General features: G+C 47.5%; 2 protein-coding genes across 2 annotated transcripts in view; one reads left to right on the forward strand and one right to left on the reverse strand.

Annotated features, from left to right (window-relative positions):
• Positions 1-2,551, reverse strand: part of NET1 (neuroepithelial cell transforming 1) — a 54,051-nt gene extending 51,500 nt beyond the window's left edge. Inside the window, exon 1 of the mRNA XM_056340901.1 lies at positions 2,370-2,551. Coding sequence (XP_056196876.1) covers positions 2,370-2,503 — 134 coding nt within the window. The 5' untranslated portion in view covers positions 2,504-2,551. The remainder of the gene's footprint in view (positions 1-2,369) is intronic.
• An 11,238-nt stretch (positions 2,552-13,789) lies between these two features.
• On the forward strand, positions 13,790-20,424 carry LOC130150786 (tubulin alpha-3 chain). Its single transcript, XM_056342045.1, has 4 exons — positions 13,790-13,853; positions 16,685-16,928; positions 18,219-18,367; positions 19,089-20,424. Exons 1-4 carry the CDS (start codon positions 13,851-13,853, stop codon positions 20,067-20,069), a joined length of 1,377 nt encoding a protein of 458 aa, XP_056198020.1. The 5' UTR covers positions 13,790-13,850; the 3' UTR covers positions 20,070-20,424.
• The last annotated feature ends 4,280 nt before the right edge of the window (positions 20,425-24,704 follow it).

Raw genomic sequence — 24,704 nt, forward strand, 5'->3', positions numbered from 1 at the left:
ATGGTTGGCTCTGCATTACTTAGGGTGGAAAAAACACAGCAAGCAGGTCAAATGATGCCAATCAGTACTTGTGAGACCCCATCTGGATACTAGGTCCAGCTTTGCTTCCCAGTACAAGAAACATCAACAACTGGAGCACATCCAGCCCACAGCAAACAACACTGTGTTGGGGCTGGAGCACAGGACGAACAAGACTGAGAGCAGGTTCACTCAGCCTAGGTGAGAGAAGGCAGAGGAGAATCTAACTGCTGACTACAGCTATCTAAAAAGGGAATAGAGAGAAGACAGAGACAGACCCTTCTTGGGCACACACAACAGAATGAAAGGAGGCAACATGCACAAGCTGCAGCAAGGATAATTTCCATTAGCTCAAAGGAAAAATATTCCCCCCCCACAACGAGTGTGGTCAAACTCTGGAACAGGGACCCAGAGAGGTAAGAAAATCTCTGTCCTTTGTGGTTTCTGAAGCCTGCCCAGCCAATGCTCTGAGCAATCTGACAAATTTGAAGTTGGCCTTGCTTTGAGCAGGTGTTGGACTGAAGACTTCCCAGAACTCACTTCCAGTTAAACTCTTCTATTATTCTATAAGCAAGCCTCAAGCCAGCGACTTCTTAATTGCTCTGCCTACATCACAAGACCACATCTAGGTGCTGAGCTGGCATCATCTTGCTAGTGAGTCTCCACACAAAGGTTTAATGCATGCATGTCTTATCTGCATAAACTTCTTTCCCAGTTTTATCACAATTTCCCTGGGCCTCTCCACACAGACAAGCCTCACAAAGGAATGTGCGACCATCCCAGAAACTGAGCCAGTGTGTTTCATCAACTCATCAAATCACTGAAGCCTTCAATTATGCTATGCTTTTCAAGTACGGTAATTAGGGAGCTACAATTTGATATTCAAGATGATACTGCAGCATGTTTCTAAGAAAACATTTATTTTTAAAATTTCATTAAAAAGTTCTGCCATCCAGAATGGTTACTAAAACCAGCCATTACGAAAACCAAGCTCATCAGTGTTTACCTTGCTTTGCTTTAAGTCACCCAATAAAGAACATGCACTCCAGTCCATGGGCAATTTCACTAGGTTTCAAAACAAGGGACTGCCCCAGTCACCTTCCTCTTACTCATTCCCATGGCACAAATGAAGCTGGAAGAAAAGCACGAGCACTTCTCAACACTCCAACCCAAGCAGCTGCCAAGTTGGGATGCAAAGGGCTGCAGTCCTGCATCAGGCACAAAGAACCAGGGCAGCGAGGAAGAGATCACATCTAGGAGTGAACCTCTGCCCAAATACAGCAGCTGGAGGTAGAAACTGTGCTGAGGTAACTAAAGCCACATTTGTCAGAAATGGGTGGTTTCTCCATCACCTGCACACCTGGAGAAATCACTTCCTAACCCTGAAGGCAACAGAAAACAGAAGCCTCTGCTGATCAATCTGGGTTTGTCTAGATACGAGTCAGCAGGAGATGATTCACTCAGGGGTCAGCTTCTGATAGGGCAGGAGCTCCTTATAAACACATACAGGTAACTTTTTTTGGGTCAACACATAAACTGATCTTCAGGTTAACTTAAGTAGTAACAGTTTCTTTCACTGGGTGGTCTTGGAAAAGCATCCCGAGTTCAACATATCAAAATAACAGTAATAGATGGTATACACAGGGATTTAAAAATCAGAGTAAAAGCCAGGACTGACGCTGGAGCTGAGAAGGGTCTCTCCATGCCCAGGAGAGGGAGTTGATCTGCTGTTAGGGCCTGCAGAGATCCTGGAGGCTCAGCCAATCGCTCCAGGGGACGTTAAAGACACCCCACCATTACGGGACAGGAACAGACAGGAAAACTGGTTATGGCCTGAGGAATGCCCCTCCCCAGCTCCTACCATACAAGATGGGGTGTTGATGAACCCCTCACCTAATTATAGGAGACACGTTCACCTTATAAGTCAGGGGCGGAAGCCTGCCGGGGGTGTCCTCCGTTATAGAACATAGAGGGAGGCATCCCCTACGATCTGGGTTGAGCGTGTGTGTGTGTGTTAAGTGTCTGTCTCATAAGAAGGCAGGGGGCCCCCCACAGCCTGCAGGAGAGGAATTCTCCTTATGACTTAGGAAGGGAGTCCCGTACAACCGCAAGGAGGGAATATCCCTTGTAAGACAGGAGGGTGAGGGCTCCCCCACGGCCTGCCGGGGGTCTCCCTTTAGAAGACAGGAGGGAGCAGCGTCCTCTGCAGGCTGAAAGGAGCCCCCCGCCTTGTAAGCCAGGGGAACGGTGGGGTCCCCCTTCGCGGGGCGCGCACGAGCCAGGGGGAACCGTGTGCTACTGGCAGGGCTCCAGCCTCTGACGGGGGAACGGGGAGGGATCGCGGCTCCTACCGGTTGCAGGAGGCTGCCGAGGCGGTCACCGCGGGGGTGCTGTTCGCCGGGGGCGAGTGGCTGGCGCATGTCCCGGCACTGGCCTTGCCTCGTCTCAGCCGAGAGGGCTTCTGGCCAACAGGCTCTGCCTCCATGGCTACACGTCGTACCAGGGAAGGGAGAAGGCGGGGACTAGCCAAGCCGCACCGCTTCCGCTCGGCGGAAAATGGCGACAGTAGTACCGGCAGCAGCGAACCGGCGGTTTGAAAATGGCGGCGGTAGCGGCAGAGGCCAATCAGCGCGGCGGGCGGGGCGCGTGGCCAGGAGGCACGAGGGCGCCGCTCTGACGGACGCGGGCCGGCCGGGGGAGGGGGGGACGAAGAGCGCAGCGCCCCCTACTGCCCCGCGCGAGGGAGGTCCCCGGCTGGCGGGAAACTGAGGCACGGAGCCGTTGTGACCGGCCATCGCCGGCCTGCTCCGTCCCGGCCAACGCTATGCTTCCTTTCCTCCCGTCCTCCCTCCTTCCCTTCAGTATTTTTTCCGCAAAGAATGCAAGGCCAGCACCCCACGGCCCCGGGAAGGGGAGCAATGTCCTCATCCCCATGAGGGAGTTGGAAATCAACGAGACGTTGTTGGAGAAACAACTTAAAAATCTTAAAAAATTTACCTCAGACACCCCCCTCAAAACACACACGGGCAATTTAAATGGGGTGTTACTTTGGGGGTGTCCCCTGGGTGTAGGCATGGGGCTGAGTCGGCGGCTTCCCTCACAGAGCATCCTGCCCGCACCCCTGGCCCTTTCCCATCTCGCTTTTAAGGGGCTTTCCCTCTCCCGGGATGACACGGGATGTGCCTGGACCAAACCATCCCTGTGAGGCATCACGAAGCCATGCAAAGGAAAAAGGTGGGACTTTCGACTCCTGCTCCCTGGTGTGGAGAGGGCGAGATCTGTCTCACCACAGCCACGTCTCGGCATGAGACCACTGTGTAAACCATTTGCAGTGGGGTCTTCACTTCTGACAGTGCTAGAGAAAAGCAGACACCTTGGCGCGACAGGCGTTGACTAGCAAACCCCAGAAACTCTGCCTTGAAAAGCCATCAGGAGCCCTCATGGTTCCTCCCATCCCACTTGGAGTTAAGTGGTGCTTTGAGCAAGACACTGGGTGAACGGTTAGACACATTCAAGTGAAGGTATCAGTTGGAAACATGTCCCACTTGGCTGAGATTTTGATTTTCCTCCATTTCAGCCCTTTCCCTCTTTGGAAAGTGGCTGTCATGGAGGGGATGGGGTCTCTCCCCTCATGGGGTGGCAGCCCTGGCTGTTCCTGTAAGAGGGGGTGGGTTATGATTTATAATTGCTTATAAATTGGAAGTATCTCTGGATACTTCTGGGTACTGGAGCACAAATCTGCCTTTAGATCAGACAGTTTTGGCAGAAAGATCTCCCTTTTTAACAATGCTGGCACTCCAGGAAGCTATGCTGGAATAGCCTTTTACAGTTAGTTGATCATGTTCATTTCAATCACAGGTTGATCTCAACTTCTCTGTAGCAGTTGGATGAAATTCTTTGAAATCCATTAAAACCCCCACATATGCACAAGGTATTCGACTGACTTGGCTGTATTTTAATAATGAATCAGAAATGGATTCTTCAGAGATACTAAAAAACAAATCTAGCTTTTGAAGTGGAACCTGTGGCTTGATTTGGAGAAGTAGATGCCCCCTCTTTAAGCTGAAAGTAGCAGCCTGCCAAAAGGCTTAACATAACCATATGCGAGACAAAGATTTGAAGGTTTTAGAAAGAAGTTGTACTTCTATTTTGAAATATACTGTTGGGATGGGAAAAAGAATAAGCATACCCAATACACCAGGCTTGCTCTCAGCAGTGTGCCAGAGGAGTCAGACTCAGCACTGATATTATGCCAAAGCAAAGGGAATTATTTTGCTTATTTTATTCCAGTGCAGACTTAACATGACAAAACTGTTAAGTTTCTATTTTTGTTCAAACCTAAACTAGATTTAGCAACTTGTATTGCCTCACTTGGTATTTAATTTATATTGGCTTATAGTTACTGATAGACATTCAGTATGCTTCAGACATTCATACACTTCATCTCTACCAATCAAATTCTTTCACGTCTTTCCAGTCCTCCTTCACAGCTGCCTCCTACCTCAGTGACCTCCCCTGCTCAGCTGGACCCTGGTTTCTGCAACAGCCATCCACAAACTGGTGTCCTCCTGCTTTTGAAAAGCTTCCTGTCTTTTCAAAAAAAGACCTCCTGTTTTTTGCATTCTGCAGTGACCGCAGCTGCATCCCTGAGCACTGTATCCCCCTCAGTACAGCAGGCAGTGAGCCACAGACTTATCAAATTACTTTTCCATGCAGTTGGAGAACTCAGTACAGACATCGCTGATCTGAGAAGTGCTTGTGGTGGGCCTTCTCTGCTGCAACTATAGATAGGTAGGTCATGAGTGCAAAGCATATCCAAGGATGTGGTCACCAGATGTGACTCTCTTGGTGAAGTCAATACTGAAGGCTCCGTTAAACCAAGGATGTGATGGGAGAGGACACCATCCTATCAGCAGGTACAAGTGGGATGCTGGGTATCCAAGTTGTGGTTAGTGATATCATAGATCTATGACCTGGCCTTCTTGTCTCCTGTGGAGTCCAAGTGTCCCAGGGTGGGCTGGGAGGTCAGTGTGGAGCTGCCTCTGGAAGCTGGCAAGTCTCCCTGTCTTCAAGTCGATTTGCAGAGCTACAGCTTAGATCTGAATGACCAGAAGGCAATAGAAGGCGTTCCAAGAAACTGGTACAGAGGAGCATTCAATCCAAATGTAGATTTTTGAAGGCCACACTTCATTTGGAGTCAATCACGATTGCACTGAGCTGTGGCCAGGCTAGGGAGGGAAATGCACCCTGAAATCTGAACTTGAGCAGAGCCAGGTCTGCCTTATTATCAACTCTTTTGCACCCACCTGTCTTTGCTTTTCAGTTGCATGTTCAAGACAAAGTCTCCATCCATCTTCAAGCAGCAGAAGCATGACAGAACTCAGGTTGCCTCTGCTCTGCACTCACCGAGCTTCATCTGCCATTTTGGAAGTTTCATCAATCAGAGTCCAAATCTAACATTACCTTCCCAGGGGTGCAGCAGTCCCAGATTGTTGGCAGCATCTCCCTTCCCATTGACATGGGGTTCACTGTAAAAGTAGAACAGTGGACACCAATCCGAATTTCAGCCATAATGAAATATGTTTGCTGGAGACTGTAGTAAAAAGGAGGTCAGGTGGCAGAGGAAAGAGAGGAGCAGAGCAAGGAGTAGACTGAAAATCAGAGCAACTGTTACCTTTCTATACGAGGGTCTTAGGTCTTTATATTAAATTAATTTACATTACAGTGAGTCCCCTACAACTCATATCCAACTTGAACTCATATCCACAGTAGTCACAGGATCTGTTGAACAGTGAAAGACAAAGGGGAACCTCAAAGTATGTGCCACAGCTCAGAAGAGGGAAGAACCTCGCTGTAAGAAACAGGATTTCTGGTGCAAACATTTTAGGAAAGCTAAGAAGCCAGTCAAGCTCAGGGATCCATTGCATGTGTCTTGTAATCCTCTTGATTAGGTTTCCCCCGATTTTTGGTATCTCTCCAGTGACTGTGGGCTCTGGAGCTAAATGGATGCTCTGGACAGCTGCCCCTCAGTCCTCTCTCACTAATGAAGGACCCAGAGGAGCTTATTGATTTGCTTGATTATGGGAGTGGGGCCTTGTAGTTGGACCCCATGTTTGAGGCAGTACTGCACTGTCCATCTGCACACCACTCTGTCTGGCAGAGATGGAAAAGCAGAACCCCTGAGTAGGACCAGGGAAGAGGCAAACCAAGACACTGTGAAAGAAACCTTTTCACAGTTCCCATTCCCTGCTGAGGGGCAGTAGCAACCACAATGATTTCATCAGAGGAGCCAGAGGCTGCACAAGAAAATCCTTCCTGACACTAAGGAGATCCTGTTTCTGACACGTTCCTCTCTCGCTCTGCTGTATGGCAGAGCCTACCAGACTGGAGACATCGTGCCCAAGGGGATCCCCAGCTTCTCGTCACAGGCAGCTATGAGGGCAAGCACTGGGCAGGAAGGGTACATGACTGCCAATCAGCACATGAGCAAGAGTCTTCAGCTAGACACGCCAGCCTCACCCTATGTCTTCTTCCCCTCACTTATGCATGAGACTTAGCAGCTGCATAGCCCTGCTACTTGTGCAGTTTATGCGCTCACCAGAGCTTGGAATTTTAATAAGCATAAGTTGATTTAGGATGCTATATAAAGATATTATCTCAAAGTCAGGCATTTAGCTCAACACTGGTTGGTGTGCTCTTTGGTGATGGTCAGGACAGAAGCTTTGCCTTGCTTCAGGCTACATCCTGACTTTATGGCTGAGTCCCTGGTAGTATCTGAGGCTGTTTGCACCACCGAGGCTGTGTTTGAGGCTGTTTACACCACTGAAGATGGACTTGGGCAGCCCAATGCCCATCAAAGGCAAATAATGGTTCAAGGTTATGTCCATATAGTATCTGTGGGATCTCATGAGTGGTACACAATTAGAATTACTGACAAGGCACAGCCTTTCAGGGGCTTGCTAAGAGGGTGGTGAGAATCCCACTGATGCTACAGCACCTACCTGCTTGCAAGTGCTGTCAAGGGTTTGCAAAACAGTTTCACTACATTTTCGGAAGGTCGTGGTGCTCCAGGAGAAATCTTGAGTTTGAGCTATGCTCCATTCTGCATCTTCAAGACCAGAAAATATTTTGCTCAAAGGAGGGCTTTTGCCTGCTAGGCTTTCTTCTCCCCACTCTCAGCAAGGAGTAGTAGAGACTCTATTGACCTAAATGTCTGTCTTGTTAGGACTATTCCCTTTTGGAAAGATTTTTTGGATTAGGCAGGGGATTAGTAACACATGCGTTAAAGCCTTGTGGTTCTCAAACAAGCAGACTTAATTAGGCAAATATTAAAGCACACCTCATTGACACCAATCTCTTTCAGGATTCAAAGCATCAAGTTATTTTGTAGAATTTTATACATTTGGCAATGTTGCTCTTTTAAGCACTTACACTACTTCGAAAGTAGTCATCTGGAGGATTCGAGGCAGCTTAGACATTTATAGTGCTATAAAACCTTAGGCCATAAATTGCACATGATTAGCGTGTGTGTCACCATCAGTATTCAGAGCCATTAAAAAAAAAACCCAAAACCAAAACACCAACCTGTCTTGTATTTTCATCTAGAAAAAAAACCCTAGAAAATAAGTAAAACTACATGAAAATCGCTCTTGCATTCCAGGTAGTCAGCAGGCATTAAGTTTGATAATGCATGTGGTTCACAGCCACGACAGAAACTCTGCCAAGTGACACAATGAACTCATGAAAGGTTTCACATCTCTTCCACGAGGCTTATGAGATACCCAAGCTGGCCAAACTGCTGCTGTAAGCCTCAAGTGATGCATTTCTCAATGGTTGCACGCCATGCAGAATTGACTCCCTTTAGAGAGAGAGAAAAAGAAAAAAAGCAAAAGCAAATCAGTTTGGATAATCCAAGTCACTCTGCTCTTCTGTTTTCACTCCTTGCACCTTCTACAAACATTACAGTTGGACCTCACTTGTGTTTTGTCTTAGCCAGAGAGCTGACCAATATAAAAAAGCCAGCACAGCCCTACGTGTATTTTTACAATGCATTGCAACCTTCAGAAGATGAAGGAAAAAGTGATTTGCTTTTACAACTTTGAAATGATTGTTTATGTAGGCTTAATGACAGCATGTATCATTGTCAGAGATTTGGGACCATTACAAAAGCCCTGTGAACTGCAAGTAATCAGAATTGTCAGTCATCTATGAGGTTTGTCTGTGGCGATGGGAAAGGCTCTTGCTCAAAACTTCTTCGCACAGCTCAGCACAGCAGGGGAACAGGTCTCTAGCTACAACACCCTTTTGACACTGCTATGAATTTACTTTCAGCAGCTCCAAAACAATGCTTTTCCATAAGGGAGCAGAGAAATGTGCAGGAATGAGAAGATCCCGTGAAGCCAAGAACAGCCTGGACACTCAAATATGTCTACCTACCTTTTCCAGCCATGCAACTGATCCCTGTACTCCACACATTTAAATTAATCCAAATAATTCAAATTAAGCCTCAGTGTTCAAGCCTAATTCTTCTAAAGCACTTGATGCAAAGATTCAATTTTCAACCCCACTAAAGGCTGTGTTGGTACTCTGACATTAAACATGAACGGAAGCACTAAGGCTGAACTCTTAAACGGGTCATGAATTTGGTTAAGAACCTTTCTAATCCTGTCTTTGCTCTAGATGCTTCCCATGCACAGACAGGTGGGAGTGAAAAGTCCCTCTGAGAAGGGCCCTTTGTAGAGGGTCACTAATGAGTTGAATCAATGCTGAAATGCACCAGGCAGTTCCATGGTGAGGACTAACAGCAACGCCCTAGTGAATGATGGGGATTCTGGCTCAGTCTCTTTGATTAAAACAAAAACTTGCAAGACTGGTAGTAGGGTTGCATACCAAGACAGCAGAGAGCTTCTAGGATTTTTTGCAGAACAAGGTAACATCACTTTATTGGCAGAGAGAAAGACACGACTCAGTTTCTTCAACAAGCTTGTGCACATACACACTGTCTTGACTGATGAGATGGTTTCAGCTTTGTAGACAGGGAAATGCAAGAGAGAGATCAAGAAAAAAAAAAATGGGTATTGGAAAGATGAAAACAAGTCACACAGCAGTAAGTTAGTTACCTGGAGTCCTGCTGAATAAATTGAAATTAGAAGTGCCTGTGAGCTGACACTAATGTTGGACAATATTCAGGGGCACGAGACAAACTGATGGCAGGGAAATGCATTGAGAATTATTGAGTATGTAGAAACCATGTGCAGTTCGGCAAGTCCCTGAACTGAATAAAAATCAGGGGAGAGACTTCAGGGGGTGTGTTGTATACATTTTCCCAGCCCGTTACGCTTCTCCAAGCAGCTGCTGGTGACCACAGTTGGGAGCAGGGCACTGGGTAGTAAACCTTTGCCTGACACAGCCACCCTGAAACTCATTAAAGTCCATCTTTCTTCAAATTACTATAGAAGAAAGCTTTTCCTTAAAGCATTTACCTCATTACTCCAAAGACAATTAAAAGGAGAAGAGTAGAAATAACCCTTTGCAACTGGAGAATAGATAATATATCCTTGCACACTCACTATTTCTATAGCCTAACCCCACCACAAAGAAGTCTGTACCCCACAGCTGGTTCCTATCTGCTTTAGGGAATGCAGAGGAGAAGCACAGCTGTGCAGACACAAATAAAGAGATGGTGCTTTCTCCACCCTTGGTTACAGGAATAGCTTTGAGGCAGAGCTGGTTGGGGGAATTCTGCTGGAACTATGTTCTGCTGAAATATGCATTTCCACTCCCATTGAGCCGTCAACCAGAATGGGATAAGTCTGCCAGTGTTTTATTTGGAAAGAAAAATGAGGGGAGTAGGGGAGAAATTGGATTGTCAAAACATCCCATCCTGATAGCCTTGAAATGAAAGCCTTGAAATGGGTTTTAATCACTTTTTGCTGTAACTTTTTGCATTATGATAGAGAATGCCAAAAGTTCCTACTGATGCCGAATGCTTCTTTTGACAGTACTGTATTAGTAATTTACTTTTGTGGCAAGTTTAATTCTTTTTTTTTTTTTTTTGTGAGTGTATCTGAATGGATCCCCCTGCATCTAAGTTGTTCTACTGTCTGACACCACAAGGACGTGTTTGGAGATGGAGTTTGGCTGAAACTAAATCTGTACATTAGGGGAGGGGTAAGAAACCTTATAAGCAAAGCAAGTGGAATTGCCCCTGCTTGCATCCTTTACATGCATGAAGCAGAAAGGGCTGACACCAAGGAGCAGTATAAAAACAAACCGTGCATGGACAGAAACACACAGTGAAATGCTAAGATATGCAGGCTCATGCTCAGATAAATCATCCCTTGTTATCAGTAACAGATGCCTAAGCTGAGGTTGGGGCCTCACTGCATGATAGATAAAGGACAACCGCTATCACGAGCAGTGCTTCAAAGTCAGCCCTGGCAAACCTAAATTAGGGTAACAGTGGACTGATGCCTCCCTACAAGGAGAAGCAGGGGTATCCAGAGGAGTAGTTGGCCCATCAATAAGTGGGTGCCCCTTGGGAGGTTCCTCATTTGCTCATCAGTCATGAAGCTGAAGGCCACACAAAAATTTGCAGGGCCAACATGTGATGGCCACCAAAGCTCCTGAGGGTCACAACAAACTTGTGAGATATGTGCTCACTGCCATCTGAGCTTTGGGAACCACTGGCACGCACCAAGTTTCTCCCCTGTCAGAGGCTTGTTATTGGATAGTGGTGTTACGTGAGGTGAGCCCAGGTTTGCCTAGGTCACTGGGGAGTTCCCATTAATGATGTTAGTGGCTTTATGCTTCTGGAGGACAGCAGAGGCAGATGGAGACCTGCTGTGGAATGGAATCTGGCAGTTCAGGCTGAAGTGGAGGATGGAGATCTCTAGGACTGTTGTTCTGCATATTCGGCCAGCACTGAATTCACTTGAAAAGACAACAACTGCCGTCAGGGGGATGAGGGTGTGGAAAGCTGGCAACTTGTACTTCCCAGAAAAAGGCATAATGAGAGCTAGTGGCTGGAAGCCGATGCTAGGGAAATTCACATGTGAAACAGGGAGCAAATTTAACTAGGTGAACAATTAAACATGGGAGCAAATTATTTCACAAATTGTGGATTTTGGAACTACATGAATCACTATTTTTTCAGTTCAATCAACAAGCCAAAAATACAAAAAAATTCCACATTTGTCTCTGCCTGAAGCGAAGTGAGATTTTTCCCTCCTCTTTTTCCTGCTTCAGCAATACCAACAATTAATATTGAATTAAATATTTTCTCTTCCCAGGGCCAAAATATTTTGATTCCATGGGGGCACCTCTAACAAAAAGCAAGTGATAGGCCTGAAGGATAACATATAAGTGCCATTCTCCAAAGTGGCACAGGAAACCCAGTGCCTTCTCTCTTCCTCAGCAGCCTGGTGAGTCAAGTGCTTGCCCAGAGCATGGCCACAGATCACTTCTCCCTTCCATCTCAGGACACTCAGCCAGCATGTTTTGGGACACCACCCACATCCTCGTGGGTAAGGATTTGCTTCACAGAGGCGAACAGCAGCTGGTGCCAGACCACATGGAGGGGACAGCAACAGGAAGACCAGGGAGGGCGAGGAGGCAATATTTAGGATGTGGGAGTGGGAAGAAGGAGGCAGCAGCTGTGAGGTCTGGCTATAAAAAGGCTCGGAGCTGCAGCAGCAGGTCCTCTGTGGGGGGTGGTCTCTGTCCTTCTCGTCAGTGTTCTAAATATGTCTTGGAGCTGAGATTGCAGGCAGGTTGTCTCTGTCACCATCAGACTATAGCAATCTTCTCTTTTGCTTTCCATTTCCCAAGAAGGACAGAAATCAGACCCCAAAATTTTTTACTTGGGTTTACCAAAACCACATAATTTCACGAATAAATGCTTTATGCTCTGAACTCCTCGAGTTCCTCATTTTCTCTTTTCTTATTGAGGAACAGATGCCTCTTAGAAAGAGAAGACCTTGTCTGACTGGCAGGCTTGGTGCACACATTTTGGTAAGATCTTGGTTAAGCCAGAAATAAATAGCTTCTCTATACTCAGAGGCCACCTTTATTCCCAGCAGATATTTGGAGGCCACAACGGTGGCAGCAGTGTTTGCATGATGCTCTATCTAACAAAAGAACCTCGCCTGACCCAATTATGGTTGAATTCCCTCACTTCCAAAACAGGCAGAGCTGTGTGCCCAACCTGCTTGGCTTGAATTCCCTAAATCCATGGCATAGCCCCAAGCAGGAGCTGGGTAATGCTCCCATCTCCCCTCAGAGGCAGAGGTTGGGATGAACATGCTGGTGGAGGAGAGATGTTCACATAGGTGGCTTCCTCTTGCAGGTCAGCTTATGTCTTTGTCCACCAAGGCTGCAGTCTTGTCCCCATGCCTCAGTAGAGCTGGGGGTTGAATACCCTCCATGCTCCAGGCTCAGCTGACTCAGCTAAGCCCATACACAGTACTGACAGTACAAAGGGAAATAAAGCTTCTCTAAAGATATTTACCCTTTGTCTGGGAATGTTCTTACAATCAGGTTGCTGCATACAGGTCCTTGGCCAGAGGGTTAATCTTCCCTCCTAAAAAAACCTTGAGGTCAACTTAGAACAGGTTGCTTGAGGACTTGCGCAGGTGAATTTTGAATACATTCAGGGATGAAAATTCCCCCATATGCTTCAGTATCTGCTCCTGCTCCATTAGCTGACCACCTTCATGGTGAGTTGAAAGGTGTCCCCTTCTCAAGGATCAACCAGCCCAGCACTTACCCTGTCCTCCTACATCCCATACTCCAAATCTGACCAGCTTGGCAGTCTACACTGGACCTGCTGTAGTATATCAATGTCTGTCTTGTACTGGGAAGCCCAAGGTGGACCCAGTAAGCAGAGAGTTTCACAAATGCAGAACAGAGAGAGTGAAAACTTCCTGCCCTTGAATGGCTGGTGCTCACTCATACTGACACAGTCTGTGACAAGGTTATCTCCCTCAGTCCCAGCGCTGTCAACCTGTTGCAACTATGGCTGAGCTAAAGAAGGTTTGGGAACCATTTAATGAGAGAATGAAGAGGTAAATAAGGGAATTAGTAAACAAGTTACTACTAACCACTCTTACCTATCTGCTGCTAGTAACCACACAGGCACTACTGAGACTTAAGGGCAGATTCAGAGCAGTCTTAAAGATATACCTACCCATTTGCAGGATGGGGCCAAAACTGGCTCAGAGTCCTTATGTCAGCTCCTGACAAGAGGGCAAAATGAACACTTCATAGTCACCAGGTAAGGCAAACAGAGGGTCTGAGCCTGCACCCGAATGTCCCAGAGGTGCAAAAGTCAGCAGATTCCCATGAAGGTCATTGAACATATGGAAGAAAGACCAAAATTTGCAGGTTTGTGTCTAAAAATAGGCAAAATAGAGTGTATCAGCAGCAGTACTCTGAATAATGATAAGGAGAAGATTGTTTCTGCTAGATAAAGTGAATTACACGAGGGCAGACAAACTTCCCCAGAGTTTCCTTCTTTTTAGGATAACCCAAACGTTGGCATCTATTTTTATTTCCCCCCCCAGCTGAGGCTCTTTGGAAAAAGAAAAAACCACTCACATTGCACTGCACCCAAGGCTGTTTAATCACAGAGATCACACCAGCTAGACAGTAATAGATCATTTTATCCCTTGCTGTTTCTAGGGATGCAAAGGAAAAGGAGCTCTGCTCCTTTAAGCTAGCAGAAAGCTTCTTTATATTCAGGTGGAGTCAAGCCTTCCTGGGCTATAAAGTTGCAGGGAGAGGCAGGGGCAGCAGCTGTTTTGCTTAGATCTTAGCAAGCCTCCAGTCTCATCATGGTAAGAGCATGCCTTGTATTTGTCTAAACTTAAAATATAGATTGTATATTTTCCAAGTGTTCTGAGCTAAACAGCTTGCTTGCTTTCTCTCTCCTTTCTCTTGGGGATGTTAATTCCAAACAGCTTTGTTTCATTGCTGATTACCTTATGGTTTATTGATTCAATGTTTGCTCCTTATAAGGGAAAAGTGAGGGACTTGGTTGGAGAAGAGCTATTTAAGTGGCCTCTTGCTGCTTTTTGTTCTGAGTTTGCAGTTCCTGAGGTGGGTCTGTAGAGCTGCAAAGTTTCTGCCTCTTTAGTGCAAGTTGGGTTTACTTTTTTGGGGGCACCACTGTACCTCAGTACACAACTATGTGATAGACTAAAGCTTAAATTTTTGACACTACTAGTCCTTTTCCCAAAGTTTAACACTTCAACCCTTCCACTGCCACAGGGAACTAGTACAACTTGCAGAGACCTTTAGGGTTTTTTTTCTTTAGGAGTGAGCTGCCATGTTGCCTTTGTCTGTTACAAACCCTTGGGATTAGATACTAAATGAATAAAGTCCCTCTTCCTTCTAGCTTTTTAATTTAATCTTTGTGTTAAAGAGTTTGCAGCTGTGAAACTAAAGTGGATTGATCTGGCTACTAAAAAACTGCAACCCTGAACAGTGCTGGCTGATCTAGCTGAAACTTTTTGTAAAGAATAATGCAACTGCCATATCATTGTGAATGCAAAAGACTAATTTGTTGAAGATCTGGTGGTGTCCCTTTGCATGTTGCAAATGGAAGAAAACTTCAAAGTAACTCCTAGCGAGCCAGCTTTTGAACTTTTCCTTTTATCTGCTGACTTCTTGAGTCTGTCTTGGCCATAAAACAGTTAAACATTTACATAGTATTTCCAATGGGAAAATCAGCTGGACAACAATAGGCTGCATATAGCCAGAGTCTGTAAAATGCAGTTCATCTTGATGCAAATGTTTGAGATCCCAGATCTCAAAAAACCTTCTGGCATATTTGAGAGGGAAAAAAAACCTGCAGAAAAAAGCTGTACTTTCTTCCTTCCAGCAGGCCCCTTTTTCTCTTTTTTTTTTTTTTTTTTTTTTTTTTTTTTTCTTCCTCCCCTGTTCTCTGTGCTGAAAATACCAGTGCTCCCTTGAAGCAGGTGCTGTGACTAGAGAGCTGGGAGAGGATAGTGAGTGGAGCAGCTGCCCCAGCTAAGCACTGGTGAAACGGCTGTGGCACTGACCCTTGCAAGCTGTGGCAAGGAGCTATTGCAACCATCTTGCTGAGAGGGATGGGCAAATGGCAGTCAGCATTTCCCACATAGTGCAAATATCAACTCGGAGAGGGAGGACTTAAACACAGCCTCCACGCCCAGCAGAACTGGTGGTCTCAGCCCAGACCTGGATTAAGTGGTGTTTAGTCAGCTGTGGGTAAAGGAGTTGGTGTCCCTCTGTGGTACCAGGAGTATTCATCCAGCTGGTTTCTAGCTTCATGGTGGGTGACCTGGGCATGTGGTGGCCATTGGAGTTGTTTGAGGGCTGAGAAATGTCTTGGCACATCCATGCTTGGAGACCAAGAAGGGAATAGTTGCATTGTGTCCTTCTCATGGCTACTCCCACATGTGGTTAATGCCCAGGACTGTCTAGCATTGCTTAAGAGGGTAATGACTTTCAAGGGACAGAGTCCCTCTGGCAGCATAGTTATGCCTAGGGGCGTGCACACACAGTGTCCTCTCAGCCCTGAGACAGCTGGGCTGTCAGTGGCATTTGTTATGCTCTGCTCGGGGTGGGCTACTTGGAGCTCGGCTTACCTGTGGAGACCCCCAGCTCTGGGTGGGACTAGGTGGTGGTGCAAAAATGAGGTGAGAGCTGAACCAAGCTGCCCATTAATGCTACAAATGGGATCCACTGCACTGCTTATCATCCCCAGGTGGGATTACCAGCTCCCTTTCATAGTGATTCTTCTGGAAGCAGCACAGCCCCATGCCATGCATGGCAGTAATTGGAGTGTCTGCTTGGGAGCTGGGACATGAGCCTCTGTCATAGCTGCAGCAGTGCTTTGATCTTGGGGTGATGGAAACAGCAGAGATGCCAATTATCCAGGGAAGCGTGCAACCATCAAAAGTCCCCAAAAGACGCCAGTACCTTCAATACTACCCTGGTGTTGGAGGCTACTGGAGGGTGACCTGGTTAAACCAGGACTCAGAGCCTCCCCCTCGGTGTGAGCCTGCCCTTGTTCTGGCCCCAGGCAACTGCTGGTTTTCTCCAGCCTTGTTTCCTGCTGCAACTCTCAGCTTTGCTGTGGTTTTCCCAAGCTTGGCTTCTCCCTGCTTGGTGCAGTGTTTGTGTTTTGGTTTTCTTTTTTGGTGTGTTTTTGGTGGTTTATACGTGCTGGGGTGTTTTTTCTGTGTGGTGCTTTTTTTTTTAATTATTTTTCTATTTGTTGGGTGTGTTTTTTATCAAGGACCCTGGAGCTGTTGTCCCTGATGCCCCATTGCTCTGGGACCTGGGGAACTGACAGCTGCTCCACTCCATGGCAGAGCTGGTTGAGCGAGTGGGCAGTGCTGCTCAGCTACTTCCTGCCTCAGTGTGAAGCCCGTTGCCTCCTTCCTTCCTTCTCCCCTGGGCTGGGAGACTACTTCCTAGGGATGCTATGTGTGCAGCTCAGCTGTGTCCAGCTGCCCTGCAGATCGTGATTTGATCCTCACTCCAGCTCCCAGCGGTGGGTGGAAGCTGCCTGTTTCCCTAATCATCCACAGTAGCAAATGGCTCAAACAAGAACTGCGGGGGCTAGTGCTAAGTCACAGGATGTCTAAAAATCTCCTTAACAAGCCATTTCCCCTTCCAGAGGGAGTGCATTTCCATCCACATCGGGCAGGCTGGCGTGCAGATGGGCAATGCCTGCTGGGAGCTGTACTGCCTTGAGCATGGGATACAGGCGGATGGGACCATTCCTGGCCCCAAGCAGGTGAAACCGACAGAGCCAAAGCCTGAACAAGTGGATTCTTCTTTTGAGACCTTCTTCTGTGAGACAGCATCTGGCAAGCATGTGCCCCGGGCAGTGTTCATAGACTTGGAGCCCACTGTCATTGGTAATAGTAGGGTGGTTGTGTGTTGTATCTTTAACTGTGACTGCTGACCGTTCTTACTTCTTGCTGCTCGTATTGCCCAGCATCTCCCACTCTCTGCTCCAGTAAAATGTCTCCAGCCATCAGGAGACAGAGTTTGCATTTCTAAATGGACCTGGGAGTGACAAACCTATTACTCTTACTACACTGGCCTGTCTTCAGTTGATCTCTCCTTTTAGGAGACCTGCTGCCTTAAGCAGGATCTTCAGCAGGTGTAAAGTGGTGTGGGTTTATTAACCTCAGTGACTCTGGACTGAATTACATTTTTCTATGACCTGATGTGGCTCACCTGGTCTTAATGCTACCTGTGAAGCATCTTTGGGTGCTACACATCTCATGGTTCTGTGGAAACTGGGTGTCTTGCTACTGCAAACTTTTTACTTCCCCTTCCATCTTCTGTAGTGATCTCTGGGCATTTGACTCAATTGCGGCACTTGAATTTAGAGTACCTTCCTAGAAAACATTTTATCCCCCCCCCCCCCCCCCCGAGAACTGGTGGAAATGACCCCCAGCCACCTGCATCCATCTACCTGCTTCTGCCTTCTAGGCTTCCCCTGAGTGTTTGCTCCTATCTTACCATCTAGGATGTGTGACTTATTCCTTCCATTAAATGACATAATGTGGACTTGTTTTAGCTCCACTAAACTTTTCGGCATCTTATTAAGGCATTAAATTAGGAAGCCAGTGAGTGAGCCAGTAAATAAAGAATGTATCCAATATCGAGACAGAGTGGTTTTAAATAACCTCTGTAGGTGCCTACAACCTCACTGACTGCATGGAGCTCAGAGAAACAGCTCCTAATGCCCGTCTTCATAAGGTACCTGAAGCTGGGTCAGGTACATCTAGCAGACATGTCAACACTGGAGGCACTCTGTCTCCTCTCCCATTTGCAGTAGAGCGGATGATGGAGGTGGTGCTTCAGGCCACCTCAAAATGCTTTGCAACAAGCAGAAAAACAAGCTGCATGTAGTAACCACAATCCTACAATAATGTCAGAAGTGTAGGCAGTGTACTAACTCTAAGCCAAATTATGTTAGGATCCCAGGGTAGCTGCTGGGCAAAGATGGAGGACAAATTGAAGAATTAGCCTGGACAAGGTTATTCTTACCCCTTCCATTATTCCCAGTCTGAGCTAATCACACCACAACTGTCATTTCATGTGGGGTCCTGGTTGATTTGCTATGTGTTTTAATCTGTCATACTAATGTACTGTTAACTGTGTGCTGCTCTCCATGACCTCTCCTCCTTGTGTAGATGAGATCAGGACTGGGACCTACCATGCGCTCTTCCACCCAGAGCAGCTCATCAGTGGCAAAGAAGATGCTGCCAACAACTATGCCCGTGGCCACTACACCATCGGAAAGGAAATTATAGATACTGTCCTCAGCAGAATTCGTAAAATGGTAAGAAAAGACAATCTTCCCCTTAAAGTAACACACCATGGACAATGTAGTTATACTCTCGGTTTGGGCTAAAAGTCTTAAAGAAAAAAACCTTTTATGTGAGCTCTGAGGGTGGTGGCTGCTGCTTTGGTTAGGTTTGGGCCTCACTAAAATGAGGGGTCATCTGAACCTGTACATCTGTCCTAAAAGCAACTGTCTTTGCATATCATACTTGTATGAAGTGACACAATACTAGGCTTCAGACAGAAGAGAAGGACTTTTGACCACAAGGAAGCCATACAATTGTGGATATTGATACTAAATGGACATTGGTAGCCAAGCTGGGAAGACCATACTCCACATTTGACAGGAGTGAAGAAAGATTGTAACAATGTATTTGGATGCCTGTCAGTGAAATGTTTTTGAGATGTCTCCTTGGGTTCTAGGACCCACATGCTATGTCCCATCACCTCTCAGGTGCTGAGATAAGCATTGAGCTGATAATGGGGCAATTTGCCAAGAGTTTCCATCTGACCATATAGAGCTACCTATAGTACCTCTAGGGAATGCTGCAATTAACATGTGTATGCTGAATATGCTCAGTAGGGTGATATACTGAGTGAATCCACTGTAGGGATTGGGTGCACACTGGCCAGTAAGCAAGCAGAATTTATTGCTGCATTGTTTGGGATGGCGATTCTAGTCCTTAAGAGAGCAGTAAATATACATTATTCTGCTGCAGGCTGACCAGTGCAGTGGCCTCCAAGGATTCCTGGTCTTCCACAGCTTTGGGGGAGGCACAGGCTCTGGGTTCACCTCCCTTCTCATGGAACGGCTCTCTGTGGAGTACAGCAAGAAGTCCAAGCTGGAGTTCTCTGTGTACCCAGCCCCACAGGTCTCCACAGCAGTGGTGGAGCCCTACAACTCTATCCTCACCACCCACACTACCCTGGAGCACTCGGACTGCTCCTTCATGGTGGACAACGAAGCCATCTATGACATCTGCAACCGCAACCTGGACATTGAGCGTCCCACCTACACCAACCTCAACAGGCTGATTGGGCAGATAGTCTCGTCAGTCACTGCCTCCTTGAGATTCAATGGTGCTCTGAATGTTGACCTGATTGAATTCCAGACCAACCTGGTGCCCTACCCACGGATACACTTCCCGCTCACAACCTATGCACCCATCATCTCTGCAGAGAAAGCCTACCATGAGCAGCTGTCTGTGCCGGAGATCACCAATGCTTGCTTTGAGTTCTCCAACCAGATGGTGAAATGTGACCCACGCCGTGGCAAGTACATGGCGTGCTGCCTGCTGTACCGAGGTGACGTGGTGCCCAAGGATGTGAATGCAGCCATTGCAGCCATTAAAACACGCCGGTCGATCCAGTTTGTGGACTGGTGCCCCACAGGCTTTAAGGTGGGTATCAACTACCAGCCTCCCACGGTGGTGCCTGGGGGAGACCTGGCCAAGGTGCAGCGGGCTGTGTGCATGCTGAGCAACACCACGGCCATTGCGGAGGCATGGGCCCGTCTGGACCACAAGTTTGACCTGATGTATGCCAAGCGAGCCTTTGTGCACTGGTATGTGGGGGAGGGCATGGAGGAGGGGGAGTTTTCAGAGGCCAGAGAGGACCTGGCTGCCCTGGAGAAGGATTATGAGGAGGTTGGAAGGGACTCTGCAGATGGAGAAGATGAGGCTGATGAGGATGAGTACTAATGAACTGCAGCCTGTTCTTAATGAAGTCAGTCCTCTGTCATAAGGCTAAATTGGTTCTGAGTGCCTGGAGGTGCTAAAGGGTTGTCCTGAACAGCAATGCTACTGTTTGACGTATTATACCTTTTCTGCTTGCATAGTTTATGCGCTCATAGTGCACTTCCGTAGCATGGGTGTCTTGAGCTTTATCACACTGCTGTTTATTGATGAGTGAAGCTGAATAGGTGCCTGACTTAGTGTTGGGGACGCATCCTGCCTAGGCAGAGGATCTGGATTTCTAATCCAGGGGAATGTTGCAAGCTGCCTGCTTTGGCTAAAATGGCAAACTCTTGCTCTAGCTTTTACTGTAAAAGCACCTTTTAATTAGAAATGCACCTGTATACTTCTATGCAACTGTCTTTTTTTTTTTTTTTATTTGAATAAAGATTTTTTTCTCTGAGTTCTTTGGACTTAATGAAGATTTATTCTGTGGGGAGGTCCCTTCTGCGTGGATGTTGTCCTGGGGAGAACAGCAAATGCTGATAAGAGTGTGCTCTGGGCAGGTCATCTGTGAGGATCATCAACAATAATTATTGCTGTGAGGCAAGTGTCTTATATCCTGCAGGGACTTGTCTGTCTGGAGCTGGATGCTGTTCTTCTTGCCACCAAGAGCAGCTTGGAGGAAGCATGTCTGGGAGAACAGGGAACCCCCAGTTTGACCAGTGCCATTACAGGGAGTGGCACCTGGGCAAAAAGTACTTTTCTGGTGGGGCTTTACCTCACCATCTTTGGTAAAGCCTGTTGGTTGCCTGAGCAAGTACTGGCTGGTGGAGCAGTGCTGTAGCTGTAGACTGGGGTCTTGCTCAGGGGTTGGTGCAAGCATGAACTCAGTCCTGTGCACCTGGGGTTGGAGTTTGCCCTGAGGAGGTGTGCCAGGCCAATGTGATGGAGTGACTCAGGAGGAAAAGCAATGAAAAGCCTCTGATAAGATATAGAGAAGGAGTGTTCATAAGCCTGTGGGGTAGGAGAATGGCTGGCTCCATGCTGCATGGAGTTATACACCATATTTGTTTGTTGTATACCCACTCCTCATTTTAATGCTGGGTTCTGTCTCAAAGTGAAGTCAGTCTCCCTCTGCCCCAGACCTCCTCCATACCCTGTAGCTACAGCTGCCCTCTGTCCTAATGGGGATGTGATTCTGGAGATGTTCCCAAAGTGATGCACTGGCAGGTACAGCCAGGGATGGTTAGAAGGATGGAGATGTGTTGCTGCCTCCTATAATTGGGAGGTGGAAAGAGTCCAGAGTTCATTGTTAGCTGCAGTTAGCCTAAAAAACCAGGGTGCTGGGAGCATGAATAGACAGTAGATGGGTCCTCCCATCTACTGTTGGGCTGAAGCCTCCTCTGTGCTCAACTCGCTGCTATGAAATTACCTCAGTGAAAACATTAGGTATGGCCCACTGCTCTTGGGGAGGGTCATGATCCTGAGGGCTACCACCTTTCCCTGGTGGCTCTATTTCCCACAGCCAGCTAAGGCTGGAAGCCACTGGTCCAATCCCCCAAAAATGTGAGTGACAACAGCCTTGGGTGGACACAAAGCAAGCATCACTCCTGCTTGGAGCCACAAGCTGACCCAGTATAGCTGAGCAAGACAGGAGTACAGCCACATGCTCCTGCAGCTTGGAAAGCAATCAGCACAGCACCAGGGCTGATGTAATTGGAGCAGTTGTTTATTACTGCAATCAATTACTCCAGTATGTCTGTCTGCACAGACCCACTCCTGCCCTCCTATGAATGCAGTAAGAGAGGGAAGGAAAGGATTTTCCTTGGTGAGGGATCAATCCTGTGGCTTTTGGGGAGTCAGCATCTCTGGCTCAATGGCCATAGGCAATGCTTTATCAACTTAATGAGTGGTGGATTGTACAGACCCACACCGAAGAGCAGCACACACTTCATTGCACAGCTTCAGCTTTATTTTCTCTACCTGTGTGCTGGAATAGCCAAGCTGGTCATAAAAAACCCCACTCTCCTATGAACAGCAACCATGGAGCAGCCTGCGGGATCTGCTTCCGGCACATTGCTCCAGCCCATTTTCTATTGTTAATTACTGCTGGGGCAATAGGGGTAGATCACAGGCAATGGGGCAGAGTGGTTCATCATTAGACTAGACTATTTCAGTTGGAAGGGACCTACAATTATGATCTAGTCCAAGTGCCTGACCACTTCAGGGCTGACAGAGTTAAAGAAAATTAAGGGCATTTTCCAAATGCCTCTTAAACACTGGCAGGCTTCAGGCATCGACCACTTCCCTAGGAAGCCTGTTCTAGTGTTTGACCACCCTTATGATAAAGAAATGCTTTCTAATGTACAGTTTAAACCTCCCCTGGTGCAGATTTGAACCATTCCCACATGTCCTGTCACTGGACACCACAGAGATCAGCACCTCCCTTCTGCTTCACCTCCTCAGGAAGCTGTAGAGAGCAATTAGGTCACCCTGCAGCCTCCTCTTCTCCAAATGAGACAAACTAGATAACTGCCCTGCAGGGAGGAGGCTCAAGGTACACATAGAGCTCTGCCAGAGACTTCTTATAGGGTGTCAGGCAAGTTCCCTCTTCTTCAGTGCTGTTAATCCCAGATCCAGCAGCAACTGCTGCCTCTTGCTTCCATTCCATGGCATGATGCAAGCTGAGAGCTGTGTCAGGAGCAGGTGTGGAGCTCTGCATGGGGCCAGTGGTGATGAGGCTGCTTAGGCTGGGTTGGTCTTCAGCATAGGGTGACACAGTCTTCAGCTGGCTGGGGTACAAACTGCCTCACTCCATCATCGCTTCTGGGTTCAGCTTGTGGCCATCGCACACAGATATGACAGAAAGGAACTTGCTGCCATTGCAAATTGATGAGCCTGAAGCTCAGGAACATTCACAAAAATGCCCTGATGGAGCTGCAAGGCTGTCAAAGCACTGGGCAGGACTGTGCTTTGGCCGCAGAGAAGCACGTGTCCCCAAGAGACCAACAGCCAGACTTTTCCTCCACTCCCAGCACCGGTAAGAGCTGCGCACCAGGCTCTTGCCATACAGCTCTGCATTCAAGAGCTATCAAGCACACCAGAAGATTTAAAATGAGAAGAAAAAAAAATGAAAATAGTACTTTTAGGAAGCAGGAGGCTGACTCTCCAGGAATGCAGAGTATTCAACAGATCCATAGAGTTTAAGCTTTTCCAGTACCATAAAATTAAATGGTCTAGATGCAACCTCAGGCCATCAAACATGGTACAGCTACTCTGGCTGCCATGCCTTCCTCCTGCAGCATTCAGTTTATGGGTAGTGAGATGACCTGCCTTGCCAATGGACCACAAGGAAAACAGACCATGTACTCCAAAACAGGACCCCTATCCAAGGGCATCTATACTGAGGAGAAGAAAAGTGCTCCCACCAAAAAAAAAAATTAAAAAAAAATAAAAAAATCAAGCAATCGTTACTCAGCTCCTGACCAAGTACCTAGGAGGGGAAGGCAGAGCTGGCATCACCTTGCCTGAGGTACTTTCTGCTTTGTCCACTCTTTGTTTTTTTTTGGTTTTTTTTTTTTTTCCCCCCTCTGGAGGGAGGTTTAGTCATTGCTTCAGGGTCTACATCAGTCCTCTTGAGACAGGCATTTCCCAACACATAAAACTGCACCTGGTGGGGCCAGGAGGCACAGGAGAGCTCGTTCCCTCTTCTGCAGCCATCACACTGCCAGCTCCACCAGTGTTGCTCCCAAAGGCAGAGGGCAGTTGGAGGTGAGACAGCCCCCATGAGCTCCCACTTCCATGACCTTGGGAGACTGCCACCCCCAGAAGCCCAGCTGAGTAATGGCAAGTAGAGACAGGCTTTAATAATAACCACCCCCCTCCACCCTTCCCTTGGGTTGTTTAAACCTTCCGCCAAAGCAAAGGCTGTCAGCCCTTCAATTACAGCCTGACTGCAGATCCAGCTTCCCCATCACATCCCAGCCAGCTCCCTTTCTTGGATCACTTACTGGGAGGGGAGCACCCAGTGGAGAAATAGCCTGCTGTGGTCCAGGGGAGCTGTAGCAATCAAGTTAATTCCCCTTTTTCAGCTTATTAGCTGTTCACAGGGATTCCTGCATCGCTTTTGCTGAGTGGCCATCACCCAGCACAAGAAGGAAGAAGTCTAATGCCAGAAACATGTCCCTGGTTTAGAGCTAGGACATTGTTTGGGTGCTTTCACAGGGCTCTGACAGACAGCAGAGGTATTTGAATTCTCATCTCAACTCCAGTTACGGTTCCAGGCAGGCCCTGGAATGCAGGACATAGATTGCTTTAGCAGGGCTCTGCACGGCAGCAAGGGACCAGGGAAACCTGATCCCACCCCCCTGCTATGCCTTGGAGCAGCAAGCAGCACAGAAAACCCAGAGCTGGCCGTTTCAGCACACTGACAGGGCATGGGCAGCCGGTGCTGAGCACAACCATCACTTCAACATTCATTGTAACACGGCAGTCCCACCCCAGGGCAGATGGTTCACATCATGCTGTCACCCACCCCAGTTCACAGGGCTCCCCCCAGCATCTGCAAGCAGGAAAGCCCTACAGATAGGACTACAGTGACCAAGGCAACATGGGAACCACCCTGCAGCCACCACAAGCCAGATTTGTGGCATCTCAAGA

This window comes from Falco biarmicus, chromosome 5 (genome assembly GCF_023638135.1).
Source record: "Falco biarmicus isolate bFalBia1 chromosome 5, bFalBia1.pri, whole genome shotgun sequence".
Lineage (NCBI taxonomy): Eukaryota > Metazoa > Chordata > Aves > Falconiformes > Falconidae > Falco > Falco biarmicus.